This window comes from Lobosporangium transversale, assembly GCF_002105155.1.
Source record: "Lobosporangium transversale strain NRRL 3116 chromosome Unknown BCR41scaffold_117, whole genome shotgun sequence".
Lineage (NCBI taxonomy): Eukaryota > Fungi > Mortierellomycota > Mortierellomycetes > Mortierellales > Mortierellaceae > Lobosporangium > Lobosporangium transversale.
Window position 1 is genome coordinate 1 of NW_019029095.1, and position 16,646 is coordinate 16,646.

At 38.9% G+C, this 16,646-nt stretch overlaps 6 protein-coding genes across 6 annotated transcripts; 3 read left to right on the forward strand and 3 right to left on the reverse strand.

The window, feature by feature from the left end:
- Nucleotides 1–843: 843 nt before the first annotated feature.
- Nucleotides 844–1,449, reverse strand: BCR41DRAFT_391010 (hypothetical protein; the record flags this gene model as incomplete). Its single annotated transcript, XM_022028318.1, has 1 exon — nt 844–1,449. One exon carries the CDS (start codon nt 1,447–1,449, stop codon nt 844–846), a length of 606 nt encoding a protein of 201 aa, XP_021875031.1.
- Nucleotides 1,450–2,950: 1,501 nt separating this feature from the next.
- BCR41DRAFT_366178 (oxidoreductase) lies at nt 2,951–4,840 on the forward strand. The gene is made up of 8 exons (XM_022026202.1): nt 2,951–3,121; nt 3,238–3,295; nt 3,369–3,433; nt 3,548–3,575; nt 3,673–3,728; nt 3,902–4,205; nt 4,325–4,381; nt 4,510–4,840. The coding sequence occupies exons 1-8, from the start codon at nt 3,038–3,040 to the stop codon at nt 4,737–4,739; spliced, it is 882 nt and encodes a 293-aa protein (XP_021875032.1). The 5' UTR covers nt 2,951–3,037; the 3' UTR covers nt 4,740–4,840.
- Nucleotides 4,841–9,637: 4,797 nt separating this feature from the next.
- On the forward strand, nt 9,638–11,133 carry BCR41DRAFT_391012 (hypothetical protein). The gene has a single exon (XM_022028319.1). The coding sequence runs from the start codon at nt 9,897–9,899 to the stop codon at nt 10,800–10,802; it is 906 nt and encodes a 301-aa protein (XP_021875033.1). The 5' UTR covers nt 9,638–9,896; the 3' UTR covers nt 10,803–11,133.
- A 1,072-nt stretch (nt 11,134–12,205) lies between these two features.
- BCR41DRAFT_25565 (hypothetical protein) lies at nt 12,206–13,699 on the reverse strand. The gene has a single exon (XM_022020182.1). The coding sequence runs from the start codon at nt 13,649–13,651 to the stop codon at nt 12,416–12,418; it is 1,236 nt and encodes a 411-aa protein (XP_021875034.1). The 5' UTR covers nt 13,652–13,699; the 3' UTR covers nt 12,206–12,415.
- Nucleotides 13,700–14,217: 518 nt separating this feature from the next.
- On the forward strand, nt 14,218–14,794 carry BCR41DRAFT_402753 (hypothetical protein; the record flags this gene model as incomplete). The annotated part of the gene is made up of 3 exons (XM_022029339.1): nt 14,218–14,305; nt 14,403–14,490; nt 14,641–14,794. 3 exons carry the CDS (start codon nt 14,218–14,220, stop codon nt 14,792–14,794), a joined length of 330 nt encoding a protein of 109 aa, XP_021875035.1.
- BCR41DRAFT_404022 (hypothetical protein) lies at nt 14,592–16,313 on the reverse strand (the record flags this gene model as incomplete). The annotated part of the gene is made up of 6 exons (XM_022029361.1): nt 14,592–15,208; nt 15,278–15,336; nt 15,414–15,540; nt 15,646–15,731; nt 15,868–15,980; nt 16,276–16,313. The coding sequence occupies 6 exons, from the start codon at nt 16,311–16,313 to the stop codon at nt 15,047–15,049; spliced, it is 585 nt and encodes a 194-aa protein (XP_021875036.1). The 3' UTR covers nt 14,592–15,046.
- Between the last annotated feature and the right edge of the window lie 333 nt (nt 16,314–16,646).

The following is a 16,646-nucleotide window of genomic DNA, read 5'->3' on the forward strand; positions in this document are numbered from 1 at the left end:
GTCAATAGCCTCAATAGTCTTCTCGCCTCATCCAGCACAATCACCACAACCGCAGCAGCCACTGCATTAACATCAGGCTCTTCTACGGCTGTCCTGGCCAATGGCAATACAAGCCCACTTGCTAATACCTCTCCCACATCCTCCACTTACTTCCCTACATCCCCTGTCCGCAACAAATCGAGGAGTAAGTTTGGACATATTAAATGATGATGAGTAGAAGAGTCTTTCTTTTCTTTTTTCTTTATTATTATTATTATTATTATTATTATTATTATTATTATTATTATTATTATTATTATTATTATTATTATTATTTCAATCTTGAGAGTGTTATAGACCCATTTGTGATCTTTGATATTTTACACAAATATACATATTTTTTGAATATGGCGTCATATTGCTGGCATGCTGACTGAAAGTAAGAGGATATAAAAGGAGACTAAAAAGCATATATTATGGATTGAGATCAATATTAGCGAGACACATTCGGTTAAAAAAAAAAAAAAAAAAAGTCGTTGGAATGATGAAAAGCATATAAAATATACTTCTCTGTATGCCTGTTTACAAGACTCTTTCATCTCATCAATTAAAGGATAAAAGTGACAACAGTTTAAAAAAATAACTTCCGTCAATTGGTCAATTGGGGAAGGGCAATTGTTTGTCATCTTTCGTCTCAGAAATAAGGATTGGCAGATGCAAACAAAAAAAAAAAAAAAACATTGACTCCCTACTGAACACACACATTGCTGGGGAACACCCATTACAAATACAATTTACCTCAGCAGCACAATATCTTTTTAAAAAGAAATTGTGTGAAATGTCAAGATTACTTTATTGGACAGTTTAGTTCTCCTGGGTATGGGTGTTGAAAACTCGTGTGATATATTCAACCATCTCATCCTCCGTCTTGCCGTCCTTGAGGATGAAGTTGCGACGACTGAGCTTGATTGGGGCATCTTTATCGCGCCTCATATGTTGAATGACGTTTTCTCCCCTCGGCGAACGATCAAATCGCAACTCCTCAACATCAACGGCATCCAGCTCAGGGTTATCAGCAATGAATTGCTTCAGTCTGCGGTCAACGACCTTTCGTTGCTGTGCAAAGATGCGAAATCCTCCGACAGGTGATGGTTGAGGCTTTTGAAACTTTAAAATAACAAAGACTTCCTGCTCTTTACAAGGGCGAGAAATGACCCGATCCTGATTGGCCTCTCGGCGTGCACGCTCACTATTGGCAAGAGCGTCTCTGGCGTTTTGCAGGTCGAGTTTGGTCTCAGCGAGACTGAATAGTGCTGTATTGCGCTCTGCTTGAATGTATGCGAGGTTATCTTCAACATCCTTGAGATCCTGTTGTGTGTTTCTGAGCACTAGCGAAACAGCTGCCAACTCTCTGCGCAGCGCTTCAATAGAAGGGTCTTCCTGCGCTGTTTCTGGGTAATGAAAAGTCATATTTTTCTTTAGTATCAGAATGTAGTTTGTCAATCAACAAAGCAAAATGGAGGAGCGATGTACAGTCACCTGAAATAAAGTTTGGACAAAATGGATTTTCTTGATTTTTTTTTGAACAACCTGGACAAACAGCTCATATGCAACATACATAAAGACTTCATCAATACACATGAAATTTTACATGCTCACTAAAGAGGTCAATACTGTTATTTATTGGGGTTTTGAAGACGGCATTGTTAGAGTAGCAAAAGTGCCATGTAGGTTCAATAGTGAGTGTTCCTACCATCGACCCCATTCACTTCTTCCAGCCTTTCGGGCATGGTAGCGACAAGGCTGGCCAGCCTCTCTTGCGGTAAATTATTCCACTCTTCGATAAGAGCCCGTGTGAGAGTGGGAAGATCTCTTGGCCCTTTAGCGCGCCTATCGAGTGCATCCGCAAGAAGTGACCATACATGTTCAATAGAGTTCAAATCTGGGGAGCATGAAGGCCAGTCTGGAATCCTCGGGATGCTGTTTTTTTCGCGCCATTCTTTTGCAATCTTACAAGTATGAACTGGAGCATTATCCTCCATAAGTATGCCATCCCCTACCTCAGCCATAAATCTGGCTAGCTCGCCTTGATATACATCTTCCACGAAACACCGTCCATCTTTACGACCTCTTTCAAATACAACCAACCGAGACTTTCTGGTTGCTGTGAACGCCCCCCAGACCATCAGAGTTGTTCTACCACTTTTGAAAGTGGGTGGGAGGCAATCATGATCGTACTTTTCCTCTACTTTACGCCAAACTCTTATTTGACGAAAATGCTCACCAACTTCAAATGATGATTCGTCAGTCCAAACTACCCGATTCCAGTCTTCCATGGACCAACTCATATATTTTTTGACAAACTGCAGCCTCCTTTTTATATGTCCTTCTTTTAAGAATGGTTTTTTTACTGCAATCCGGCTGAAAATACCCAGTGAATGCAATGCCTTCGCAACTGTCCTCTCGCAAACTTTGTTCGGCAATTGGTTAGTGATATCATTAAGAGTACACCTTCTATTCTGCTTAGTATGGCGAACGATGCTCCTGAGGTCCCGTTCACTTAGTACTTTGGGCCGTCCTGGGATCGGAGTGCAAGCAGTGGTGCCTCTTTCTTGGTACACCCTGATAATATTAATAACAGAGGTTCGGGGTACACCGCGTTGCAATGCGATTTCCGCAGCCTTCATGCCCGCGAGGTGCATTCCAACGATGATACCTTTATTCTCAATGTCTAAGTGTCTCGCCATGGTGGTTTACTCAAGCTGTTTGTATGTGAAAAACAGGAAGGAAAGAGATTGAAGGAAACGCTTCCCTACGTAACTATTTCAATATTTTATTTTTTTGTCCAATCTTTGTTTCAGGTGACTGTACATGTACAGTATACAAATCATCATTGGCCAAATGAGCGATTGTTGGGTGAGAAGTATTAAACAAAATTTATCCGATCAGTGCTCACAGAACATCAAACGAACCGAGCATGCACTCAATAAGAACAGGGATGTGATGCTTTTCTTTCTCTCTCTTTCTCTCTATCTTAAAAACCAACGAAAATCTCGCCATGACTCAGCCAAAGAAAGTTGTTCTCGTCACCGGTTGCACCACTGGAGGCATCGGTTATGAAGTTGCCAAGTCATTCGAAAGAGTAAATGATTCTGTTACATTTCACATTGAGTTCAACATGTATTATTGAAGATTCTAATAGTCAAAAAAAAAAATTCTTCCTTCTTTTTTACTTTACACTTGTAAATATACAACTAGAACGGATGCAGGGTTTATGCTGGGGCTAGACGCGTGGAAGCCATTACAAACATTGAAGGTATTAAGAAATAGCTTAATGGTATTAATTTCTGCTCAGGGGCTGCAACTAATGTATATTTTTTCGGCAACAGGACTTGATATTGAGAAAATCTATATTGATGTTGTGAATGAGCAATCCATCAAAGAGGCTGTAGAGGTAATATACAATAACTATTCGAAATAGTCTTGTAGAGCTACTATTACTTTTGACTCTTTATTGTTCTTTTACTAAAGTGTTTTATGTTGACCCAATTCCGATATTCTAATATAGCACATCATCACTAAGGAAGGCCGAATTGGTATGTGTTAAGGCAGAATAAAATGACAAAGTAAACTCTCAATATGTTAAAATTAAGCATTCAACCATATTCATATAACCATGTTTGTGTGCACTAGACATTTTATTCAACAATGCAGGAATAGGCCTTGCCTGCCCTATCATTGACATGTCTGTAAGCTTACTTGGGGTCATAGAGCAGTAAAAACCTACTGAGAAAATACTCAGCATATTCAACTTGTTAGAAAGAAAGGAATAAGTAATGGATTTGTAATACTGACTCCCTCTTTTTTTTTTTTTTTTTTTTTTTTTGCTGGTGTTACTGTTATTATCGTTATTTATCTGTAGGTCGAGCAAACTCGCCAATTGATTGATACCAATATCACTTCGGTAATCTTGACGTCTAAAGCAGTAGCGCCTCACATGATTCGTCAAGGATCTGGTTTGATTGCGAATGTTGGTTCTGCCACTGCATATTTATCTACACCTTGGGGTGGCCTTTATTCTGCTAGTAAAGCAGCTGTTCATTCTCTATCGGATGCCATGCGCCTGGAATTGGCACCATTTGGTGTTCATGTCTGTACTATAGTTCCAGGTGCTATCAAGTCCAATATTGGTGACAATAACTTGAAGAAATTTAGCCTTCCTGCAGGTTAGTACCTTTTACTAGGAATATCTGGATATACTTTGCAGTTCAAAAAAAAAAAAAAAAAAAAAAAAAAAAAAAAAAACTAGTATATTCCTTTATTAAACGCGTGTATAAAACGACAGGTTCATTTTACCAATCCGTGTTCAAGTATGTCATGGCTAGAGCGAACATGTCTCAAGGTAATTGCCAGAATATAGGGAATATTGCAAATATGAAGTGAATGTCATTAGACCAAAAGGCACTTTTTTTTTTTTTTTTTTTTTTCCAAAAGTTAACCAAGGTACCCAAACTTCTTTTGTTTACGTAGCTCCGAATTCGACTCCAACTGCAAATTTCGCCTCCTATGTCGTGAGCAAGTGCCTCAAATCATCACCTCCACGCTACATCGATTATGGCTCACTCTCCAATTTGATTAGAATTATTCGATACATGCCCCGGTCTATTTCCGAATTCATATTTGCAAAGAAATTTGGTCTGCAGGTTCTAAAGCAAAACGTGAATGAGGGCAAAGTCTTGAAAGATGGCAAGACCATCTAGTCCATCAGTCAATCCCATCCATCTTTAAAAAAAAAGTGTGATAACTATTAACAATAAACTATAACGACTAAAACAGCTGTTTGGTGTAGCTGGTTTATCACGATAATTTGTTTCCTATTATTTGCGCAGAATGTTTCAAAAGCCGGCAAATGTATCACTGATTCAAGCAATTTGAGCATTGGACCTTCATATCACAATACCATGATCGCACAACCAAGTCTAGGTGCAGAAGCTTCAGATAGTTTGAAGTGATTAATCGTCGGATCTACCAAAGTGCCAGCATCCTTCGGTTGTGGCCCATCTTTGTAGTATATGTATCGGATCCGTAAAGTATCAAGTTATCACATTAGGTACCTAACCACAGAACCAAGGTATTGATTGATCTCTATACTCGGGCTAGTCTTGGGGTCACAGCTTGTACATCGAGTGCATTCGAGGCTTGTCTTCAAGCGATGGCTGATCCTAAAGTTGTAACTAATGAACTCAGCGACGAGACCCTTTTCGTGGACGAGGAAGAGAAAGACCAATATGAAAAGAAGGTTCCAGCAACAAGAATAGCGTTTGGAGCATATCATTTATCATACTGGAGAATATCCCGTCAATTTTATGTTGAACTTGAACAAGTGAGAAGACATGAGTGCCTAAAGCTTTACCCTTTCCTTAAAACTAAGATAAAGAAAGGGACTGATGTATTAGCCCTTCGTCAGCTCCTGGTTTGATATCCCAACGTGCATCCTACTTTTTCCTGTAATTTTTGACATTCTGCTCCAATACGAGAGGACCTCATAGTTGACCCTCTTCCTCCCAGTATACCATATTGATATACAGTATATACCTTGACAATAGAGGTGGAGAGTCCCTATTGTGAAGGGAGGACTGTACCAAATACGAGATAATAAATGTTCGTGATGTACCAAAGTAAAAGTAAGCAAGTTATTTACTTTTGCAAAAAAAAAAAAAAAAAAAAAAAAAAAGTTATTTTCATTAAGGATCTCTTGTGGGTGTATTGGTAACTATCTGATTTCTTACTTTGTAGAAGTAGGTGCTTACCGATATTTACCGATTTCTTACCTTCGTAAAATGTAAGAAGTAGGAGCTGTCCGAAATTCTTAGTATTTTTTTACGTGACACAGTCCGCCTTCATCAAGTACAATGTTGAAAGCCTTCCACGATACAGTTTATTTGATTTATGGGCCAAATGAGGTCAGAATCTTCTTTTTAGACAAATGTGCCGATTGAGAATGCCCTTCGCCAAAAGATACTCATTGCGTTTGTATGCCGATGTTGAGGGACAGTTATTGGATAGAAAGTATAAAAATTTAAATTGAAATGCTCCCTACACCAATCATAACCTTAGAATTACATATTTTTTTCCTTCCTCAAGGATCGAAACTTGGTGCTAAGCCCAAATCCACTTCTATTGAAGTCTCAACAAAGGCCATTACTAAATGGTTAATCTGTTTCCTACTACCTCAGATCCGCCTATACTTATGTGTCATGGACGGGGTGGACTTCTTTCAAAGCTGTTAGGTTTATCTACAAGAAGAAGAAAGATAAAGTGAAAGACCCGCGTCTCGAGTATATGTCAAAATCTGACGCGCTCCTTACATGCGCCACCAAATTTGCAAATAACAAACATCTCCTTTTGACATTATTGTTGTATTGTAATACAAGCATCGATGCTACTCTAAGCTTACCTTTATTTCCCGAGCTTACTGAAAACAGCTCCGAACATTTCCTACACTTTCCTTCTTATGTTTTCAGGAACATAGACTCGAAGACTCGAGTAGCTTCAGCTTTCTTCCGATTCTCTCCTATGAGGCAAGAATTTGCTATTATGTATATATATTATGAGTTGTGTGACGCCATTTCTTGTCAAAACAAGAAAAAAAAAAAGGAAAATAATGGGGAAATTAAAGTTTCCGGGGTTTTCCTATTACCCCTCCTTCTTGTCGACGTTGAAACTCAGCCCCGCATTCAATATGGAAGTTGACAATTGCTCTATGAGTGCCTATACTCGTTTGGATAATAGGGAAGAAACGTGGAGCGAGGAGAGACGCTACATGACCTGATTTCTTGCGACAAAGGTGCGTACCCTATTGCGCATAATAGTAGACGCTTATCTCATCGAGCTTCGATCACCAATCCCCCGCTTTGTTACCTTTTTTTAGTTTAGAGGCTAGTTTATATACCGAAATATGCATAGTCTGAGTGGTTCAAGGACATATTGGGTTCTTCGATCTGCCAATGAATTGTAGACCTTCTACTAAGGAAAGATTTATCCAATGAGTGTATTAACATATATAATATAAAACTTGTACAATTTTTTAATTACAGCGATAGTGAACTGGAGTTGATTAGACATGGGTACTGGTTCACTTTACATGTAATCTTCAAGCTCATTAAGCAAATAGGTATATATATACATATTCAGTGGTGAAATTACCAAAAGTGATCATTTTTGACTTTGATACAATAAAAATATTGGAATACAGATTTACTTCGGAGTAGCAACATGATATACATATATATATAATATAATATATATCAGTAAAACTAGATAAACGTTGGAAACGAGTGGGCAACACACAAACACACACAAGCACGCACAAGTGAAGGGAAAGTCGTTAGATTGTAAAGCAAAAAAAAAAAAAAAAAAAAAAAAACATGACGACAAATGCATCATGCCATATACTCTCCCTTTCGCAATCAACATCAAATGTGAACAATATCGAGCGGCCAAGTCCAAAATAGTCTAAACACCGTGTTATTTATACATAGATGTACGTTTATGCTCATACAGACAAATAAATAAATAAAAAATGCGGGGGAGAACGTTAAAATAAGAAAAAAAAAAAAGGGCACATTGCAGTTCTAGGATATCGGAACAGAGTGGGGAGTATCGGAAGAAGGACCAGTGCTGATTTGCTAGAGGAGATTTAACTATATTCGAGCGGTCTATAGAAATTAACTTGATCTTGTAATGCAAGGTGATCAGAGCATATAATTTTGATCTCAGCCAACACGCGAAATTATGAATGCCGAAAAGGAATAAAATACAATATGAATCCAAGGACAGCAAGAAAAGGAAGGTAAAAAAAAAAAAAAAAAAAAAAAGCTTAAAGATAAGTGGAAAGCTATGATTTATTATTTGGGAGGAGAAACATAGAGAGTAAGATGAGAGATCAATCAGTACATTGAATAGCGATGGTGATGACTATTGTAGAGATTGTAGTGAAAGCTCTCTAATAAGTTGTCGATATGATCAGTTTATTTAGCATGTAGTATACAAGGTTGGTATATACACATCATGTATCCAATACTGCTTTAAAATGGAATATTCAGGAAGTTGACCGACAATGTCAAATCCGTAGATGGTGATAGTAGAGCTTGCCTTTATAAGCATAGTGTTTTTTTATTTTATTTTTTTGTTTGTGAATAAACAATTATTTATGGCATCTAAACATAAACAAATATCATATGTGACATTTCGGGATAAATAAAAGAAGCGCGTCGTCTGATATGATTAACTTCAAGCACACTTGATGAAAACTGTCTTTGGTGAACGTGTTCAAATGGTTCTGTTAGTTCACAAATCAATGAAGTCTAACGACGACAGGAGCTGATCATAGTTTCAATATCCCAAGGAACTATGGAATAAGTTCTGGGAACATCCTGAGGGAAAAAAAGGGGAGGAAGTGTGATATACTTTTGTATATATTCAATTCAACTATTTTTTTTATGCAAACAACTTCTTCAGGACCCTCTTCTAGACTAACGGTAAATCATCATAAGCTTAAGCGTAACTAGGCGATGGTATAATATACAGGTTCTCGTGTTCACTTTAAATCCCTTAATGGTAAATAGACGCGAATAAAAAACGAAAAGAAAAGAAATCACGGAGGAGCAAGAAACAAGATGAAAGGCAGAGCACTGGAAGATCAGGAAGATATAGGAATCCAAAATATAAATGTCCGCCTGTCTCGCTCTTTCTTTATAATACATACTTTTGCAATAACACGGGCGATTTTTTTTATTTTTTCGTAGACATGATGGCACAATTTTGTCCACACTAGTTTATCAGCTGTGGTTTGCAGGGTCGCGATGCTTATGCATTAGCACGTTTTTTTTTTTGTTTAAGATGTTATGAGGAAAAGGGAGAGTGAGGAACAGGGGTTAAAGAGGAATCATTGAAGATTACAAACCTGTGCAAGTGCTTATCACCCAATGGTGAAGATGAAAGTTCAGCGTATTACAAAGCAAGATGGCCTTACATATACTCTAACAAGAAGTATAATATATACGTATACAGCTATGAAGCAAACATTTTGAAAAGAGTGATGGTTCATAAACACAGGCATGTTTATTTCAAAAGGAAGATAGGGAAGGAGCAGTGACAGGTGTGTGTTCAAGGAATGAGAGGCCACAAGGAGAAGAGAAGGGCCAAAAACGGCTTTTTTCTCAGGAAGGAATAAAATAAAATATGTATGTAGATAAATAAATAAATAAACAAAAGCGTGCAAATCATGAGGGAGGGCAGACATATATATGATGTATGGCTTGGGCGAATGAATTGCTCCTCCACTGTCTGTGTTTTCCGATACAGTAAAAAGTATATACATATAAAGTAGGATAAATGTATATAAAAATGCTATTCAGTCAAAATCTTGTCTGTTATCTCGATGGAGAGAATGCAAATGAGCAAGTGGGTTGAATCGGTGTGTTTATTACTCGTGAATCCAAAGGATTGCAAGTGCACAAAGCAAGCGGGGGAAAGAGTCTGGTAATAAATATATTTAAATGTTATTTGAAATATTTAAAATAGCTGAGCAGTTTGGAATTGATTGAAAGATAAGAACCTGCCCCTGCGGTTGTTAACCTTGTTTGTTTGTCTCCACTTTTTTTTTTGTCCCATGCCCATGCCATAACCATGCTAGTGTAGCTGATCGCTTATATAAAGGAACTCCCGTTTTCTTCCTCACTTCCTCTTTTTTTTTCTTTTTTTCTCTTTTTCTGCTTCTAATGTTTTCTACTTGATACTTTATAGCTCTCTCTCTCTCTCTTATATACTCACTATCATCACCATCTTCTCTTAACAAACTTGACCAAATTTATCACTCACATTCATACTTTCTCTACACTTCATTATCCACTAACATGAACATGACCATGATGATGACCATCAAACCCGACCCCAAACCGCAAAAATCCTCAGCTTCAACCGCAGTACCTAGAAGCGGTCAGGACGCTCCTCGTCCCTATAAATGCCACATCTGCCCTAAATCCTTCCACCGCCTTGAACATCAGACTCGCCACATCAGGACACATACAGGGGAACGTCCTCATCAATGCACTTTTGCAACCTGCCAAAAACGTTTCTCGCGCTCGGACGAATTAACCAGACATATGCGCATTCACTCAACCACCAAGGCGAAGAAGGAGCGCTCCACAGCTCCACTCTGTCACATCTCGATCAAGCCTTTTATGAAGGTAGTCATGGTTGCCTTTGGCGAGAACAACCAGCAGCGTGCATCCACAGCAACTCCTCTTTCCCCCTCTCCTTCGCCTTCTCCTCGTATGACATCTTCTCCAACTCTCAAGCAGGTGCGCCAGCAGAGTAGGGTTTCTCCCTATCCTTCTGTGCAAGCCCACATCAAAAAAGAGTCATTTCCAAATATGCAGCAGCCTTCACCTCCTCTAACCGCCAATTCTTCACCAGTTTCTCAGCTCATCTCCGACACCGAGTCCGATGCTACGGCCTCGCCTCTTTTCACACCCGAATCTTCGCCTGTCCCTAATGCCTTGAATCATTACACTCAGTCTTGTGATCACGTTCAACAACAGCAACGACAGCAACAAATCTCTACACAAATTCAATTCCAGAATAGTAGCAATAATTCCTATCATCATCATCAGCAGCAACAGCAGCAGAATGATCAGATCCAACATTTCCAGGGCTTCACAACCCTACCACCCTTGAGTCCCATGCAAAGCCCCAAGAAGAATGCACCAATGTTGTTGCCTCCCCTGTGTTGGCGCCCTTCCGCGCCTCACAACCGGTGACCTTGCCTCCATTCTCAGATATCATGAAGTCGCTGTGTATTTAAACGACCGCATGTCCTCCTTTCCATTCTCACAAGAAGAAAGCAAGGAACAACAGATATCCTTTTATTATTGTGTTTTTCAATGACCTTTCCTTTTTATTACTATTGTTACTATTATTATTATTCGATTACTTGTATACATAGAACTTCTTGCTTGCTACAATACCTGCTACAACTATTTACGACTACTCTTACTGCTAACAATAGCATTGTAAAATACACTTGAATATTAATTGCATTCTTTAAATGACCTTTTTTTATTTTAAATAAATATGAATTTGTGTACACAGAAAAAAAAAAAAATGATGCGATTGAAAAGAAGAGTGAGAAATTTATCTTTGCACATGTGCACACGGAGATAACCATTTCCTGTATACGTATATACTATGCCAATCCATCCTCTCATTGTTTTAATTCTTCAGAATCTGAAGATGGGTTACATAGATGATTGTACTCATACTTCCTCTGTATTTCTCTTTTTTTTTTTTTTTTTTTTTTTTTTTTTTTATTTTCCTTCTGTCTTTGATTGTTTGTATCCTTGCAGGGTTGTCTATCGGACATCCATAACAGGGTCATCGAAATGAACAAACTGAAACTGATAAAAATAATAAAAAACTAACCAAGTAAAGCAAGGCGATAAAAAAAATAAAAAAAAACCCTTTTTTTTATACATGTCGACTGAATGGTTTTGTGCTTGGTAGATCAAGCATGAGCCATCTTCCCTTCATACACAGACACAACTTTCTCTCTTTCAATCTTCCCCGCATTTCCATTTTTGAAATTGGATCCAAACAAATGTGGGGAAGTTCCTTTTCCCTCTTTCCCTCTCTCTCTCTCACGCTCTATTGAGCCCAATTGAAATTCGGGAAGCAAAAAAGCCTCCCTCTCATTCTTTTCCATCCTAATCTGTCTTTTCCCTCGGGCACATGAATTCTCCACACCATTTATCTTTCTCTCTTCCCCCTGGGGCTAATTTACCCCGCATCCCAGTGATATGCGGAGGTTAAACCCCATTCTCCCTTACTCTTCGGCCCCACTTTTTTTATCCCTTATTCTTCGATCCCACTTTTTTTCTATTCACGCTTTCCCTTCTCTTGTTCTTCGTTTATTACGGCCATTTCCGTTCTCCATACTTGAATCCATCATAATGTAGATAGACTGGATCAACGCTGCCATATACTTGATTCGTGGATACAGTACATGGGCAGAGCATGGATGCATGCTATCCTCTTTTCAAACCCTTTCCCATTTCGTAACTTTGAAACTTTCAGAGGCGGAACATAAGAACCTTGTTGGGAAATTATAAGAGATCAAACTAAAGTGACAGCAATGGATTCAAAGGCCTTGAGGCAATTCGTCAGGATCAGAAACGAGCTCTAAAACGAATGTCATAGGATCGATCTGGTTTCAAAAATTAAAAAAGCTTTGTAGTCTCATTCTTCACTTTCAGCCCATTCTTAGAGCATATGGTGCACGTTATTGTACAAGACAAAAAAAGACGATTGTTTTAATTGAACATACATTTGCATATCACTATTTACTGTCAACTCTTGAAACTGGATTTTGTCCCTTCTAGTTTTGACATTTTTGGGGTTTGAAGACTTCTTTTTCTTTTTCAAAAAAGTCCTTGATGGTCTTGCCTTCATGACCCGTAATTTTCTCCAGATCTCCAGAGACAAATCCTGCTTCCCCCTGACGGATGAGGTCCAATTCATCTAGAAGCAAGTCAATAGCAGCATCGTTTGGCACAAGATGACGGCGATGGTCACCATCTTTGTGATGACCTTTATCAGCATCTCGATGGTCATGATCACCACTTCCTTTGGCCTCAACAGCCCCGAAAGTATGAGAGGAAGAGAAAGATCTCAATAATGATAGAAAGTGATCAACATTGAACTCTTCTCTGCAATCCTTATCTCCTTCGAGTGATTTGAAGTAATCACGAAGTTCATCGCGTTCAACTTCCTTCACTTTGATCTCTTCGCCAATGGTCTCGCTTAGTTTCCCCACAATATCCTTCACTGTAAGCTTTTGAGGCCCAGTGAGGGTGTAGATCTTGTTCTTGTGGTCCCCAAAGGTACTGGCGCTGGATCGGGAATCGACGCTTTGCGGATCTTTAAGGTACTGCTGTTGCTGTTTCTGTTCCTGTGCAAGTGAAGGTTCAGAGTGACAAGAGTCTCCGTTTTGGCAATAGTCAATTAACAGACATGAAATGGCGCAGATGAGGTCGCACATGTCTAGCGGAGCCATCTCACAATCCTCAGTCGTGCTTGTTGGGAACTCTTTTTTTTCTCGGATGACAGATACCCAGAGAAGGAGGCATTGGTTCATGAACCCCTCGCGCAGGATGATGTAGCAGTCTACTTGAGCCTTTACCGCTTCCTCAATTTCGTGATAGGATTTGATATGCTTTAAATCCGATCTAGATTCCCCGGCACCCTCGACAGAGACCATAATGCAGCCCTTGATTTGCAGAGATGCCATCGCATCCAACACATTCTTGGCGAGCTCCTCGCGACGTTCGTCAAACTCGGGGATGAGGATAGTGCAACAGACCCCCTGCAGGCTTGACTCTAGCTTAGAGCGGTCTTCATAATCCACTTGATAAATTTTGACGTTCTTGAGTTTTTTAAGTTTGTCGAGACCATCAGTCTTGCGGGCGAGGCAAACGAGCTCAGCACCTTCACAGTGTTTATTGAGCTGTTCAGCTACATAGTATGCGGTGCAGCAGCCGAGCCAAGAATCGACACTGGTTATAGCAAGTCTCATCTCCTTGTAAGCATTCCTAGGAAGGGTGGAGGACCGCATAACTATCGTGATCTGTATGGAAAAGCGAGATAAAGAATAAATTGAAGCACTAAAAATGGTTTATTCCTTATTAATTTAGATAAGGAGCGCGAAAAAAAAAAAAAAAAAAAAAGGTTAAGAAAAGAGTAGCGAGTTCAAAGGAAAAGGGAAGTCTGCTATCTTATAGAGAGGAGATCAGAAAGGGAATAGGGAACTTTTTTCTAATAATTACAATAAACAATAAAAAGCATGATATATTAGACTCATCAAAAGCAGGTTAATGATAATGATAGATGATAGATCGCTAAACTTACTAGTTGCGATAGTGTTGGATTATCAATATTGATGGGTAATTCTTCGCCTGTTTTATCTCTTTTATGTGATATTTACATTGGTTGTAAAAATGAGATTCACGTGTGAGGGCATATTTTGCGCTACAGCGTGTATTGAACGCGTCGGGGGCTGAGTTAAAGGCCCAAAAAAAAAAAAAAAAAAAGACGGATCCAAAGCCACACCCGAGAGAGACAAAGCCCAGCTTTCGACATTGAACTCATTCAAAAGTAATAAAGCACATCACATCATTCAACATGCATATTCTTACAAGAGCAGAGGAGGAATACTTATTCAAGACCTTAAAAGCGAATGCACTCAAGGAATGTGATCCTATTGTTAAAGGTGCGCTAGCTTAACTTGGAGTGATATACAAAAAAAAAAGTTGCAAGGAAAATGTGCACGATAATAACTAAATAATTTTTTATATGTAATATTGTAGAATTTGTCGAATGTACGCATGGAAAATTGGTTACTGTCCTCTGGGGCTGTAGGGCACAGCATAAAGCTATGAACAAATGTCTAATGGCGTTGTAAGATTATTGTATCCCGGTGAATTTCCATGGGAATCGTGTTCATTTATAGACATTTTTTTATATTTGGGATTAACCTCCAAAAAAAATGCCTCTTCTTTTTGTTTCATAATCGGGGACCTATCCTTTTAAATCGACATTGTGCAGGACAACGCAAGCAGACATGGACAAACTCAAGATTCAATATCTCAACGACCTTGCTGAAGGGAAAGTCGACCATGCTAAGCTACAACGGGAGCAGAAGCAAAAGGAAGAAGAGCTCAAAAAGAAGGCCAAGAGCCATGGCCCTGGCGTCCACTAAGCACAGGGTCGTTTCTCGAAAGGAATAAAGTAAATAATAACAATAACAATAAAAAAAAGATGCAGTTGGATCAAATATAATAACAGCGGTTATAGTGCTGCTACTGTTGTTAATGCTGTAATCATGGATATTGTATTCTGGTGCGATATGGACCGTCGTACAACGGACGTGCAACATGTTATGTCGAGAAGGGTGTTTCCTTGCAAATGCTCATCCTAGAAAGACAGCTGTTGGGAATCCTTTTTTTTTTTTTTAGAAATGATCGATCTGCTGTACAAAGGTGCCAACATATTGCTTCACGACATCCGCATGTCGTAAAGCCATTTCCTGATCAAATGCCTCTTTTGCTTCATCGATATCCTTTTGAAATGCTTCTTTTGCCCGTTGTGTCGCGCTAATACTCCTATCTTTTTTCTAAAAAAAAAGACATAGTGAATTAGCTATAGGCCTTGTCAATAAGTCAAGCAAGAAAATAATTGTTACCTGTGCGCCCTCTTTTATGGACTGGCTTAGAGCCTGAAGCCTTTCAAGGGTCGTCCTTGCTATATTAAGTATGAAGAATGTATCTCAGTCTGTCAATTGATGATCCGTTGAGCTTAAAGAAAAAATCTTTTTTTACCTTTCTGCTTCGTACAATTAAGGTCTGTATCGAATAATTCCTTTGCCTGCGCGATATTTCCTGATGATTGTTTGAGCATAGAGGCTATCCTTTGATGATTCTCTGTGAGTGATGTCCGCTTTTTTGTCTACGGTGTTTTGATCAATATTTTGAGAAGGCTGTGAGTGCAAATTGTGAAGGTCTGTGTGTATCATAGATGTAATGGTATAAAGATGAAAGAAGAGTCCCTTACTTCAAATTCCTTCAAAAACGTATTGATAGCCTTGTCGACATTCACTTGAGGATCACCTAGGATGTGCGAGTACAAACCATGTATGTCTATTGACGTCAAAAAAAAAAAAAAAAAAAAAAAAAGAGAGAGAGGTTTGGCTGATTGCATGAGCCATTCTCTTTCCGTGTCCAGTTCATTTGCATAGGTGTGTAGTATAGAATGCCGTGAGAGCTCCATTTGTACCTCCAATCATACGCTGATTGTCTGGCATCCTTTTGATAGTATTCTGTTGAGTCTGCATTGTTCTTGTATCTGCTTGTGAGTTCAAAAAAAAGTCTTTTGAGCATTCAGAACGTCTACGTCACCGCAATTTTTTTTTTTTTTTTTTTTGGTGTCATGCACTTCTCAGTTGATCGCTCGTTCATCTCTTCTGTCTCCCTCCCTTCCTCCATCTTTCAGCGCGCCTGACTATCGTCGCTCATTTTTTAGCCGCATCCATTACCTTGTAAGCAACTTGTCCACATAATATTAATTTTCTAACAGGGCATACTAACATGCATCCTACACAATACAACACACATTTATGTTGTGTCATCCTGGAGGGTTGAATAAATAATGCATGCAACTTTTTGCATGCTCTATTTTCCTTACTTTCTTACTGGTACACTCAATGGCAGTACAATCTCCATGTGGGTTATTCTTTCATTTTAAATACAACTTTACTGATACACATGAATATCAAAAGAGAGTGCTCGATGTTTTTTATCCATCTAGTGGCATGGATCCATCTTGATACTTTTTGTTTATTGCATCAGAGTTAATTGTCTGGCGCATTTGATGTTTGAGAGATATGCTGATTCATTAGTGACTTAGGTGGTATTAGTCTGGAATGGAATGAGATTCTTAGATGGATGAGAGAAAAGTAGTTAGATGGATGGACATGACTTTTTTTATGATGTTGACGTCTGTTTGCCTCGTTCTTTTTCATGTGTTTCTAGCAGTAAATCTTACTTCGTTATCAC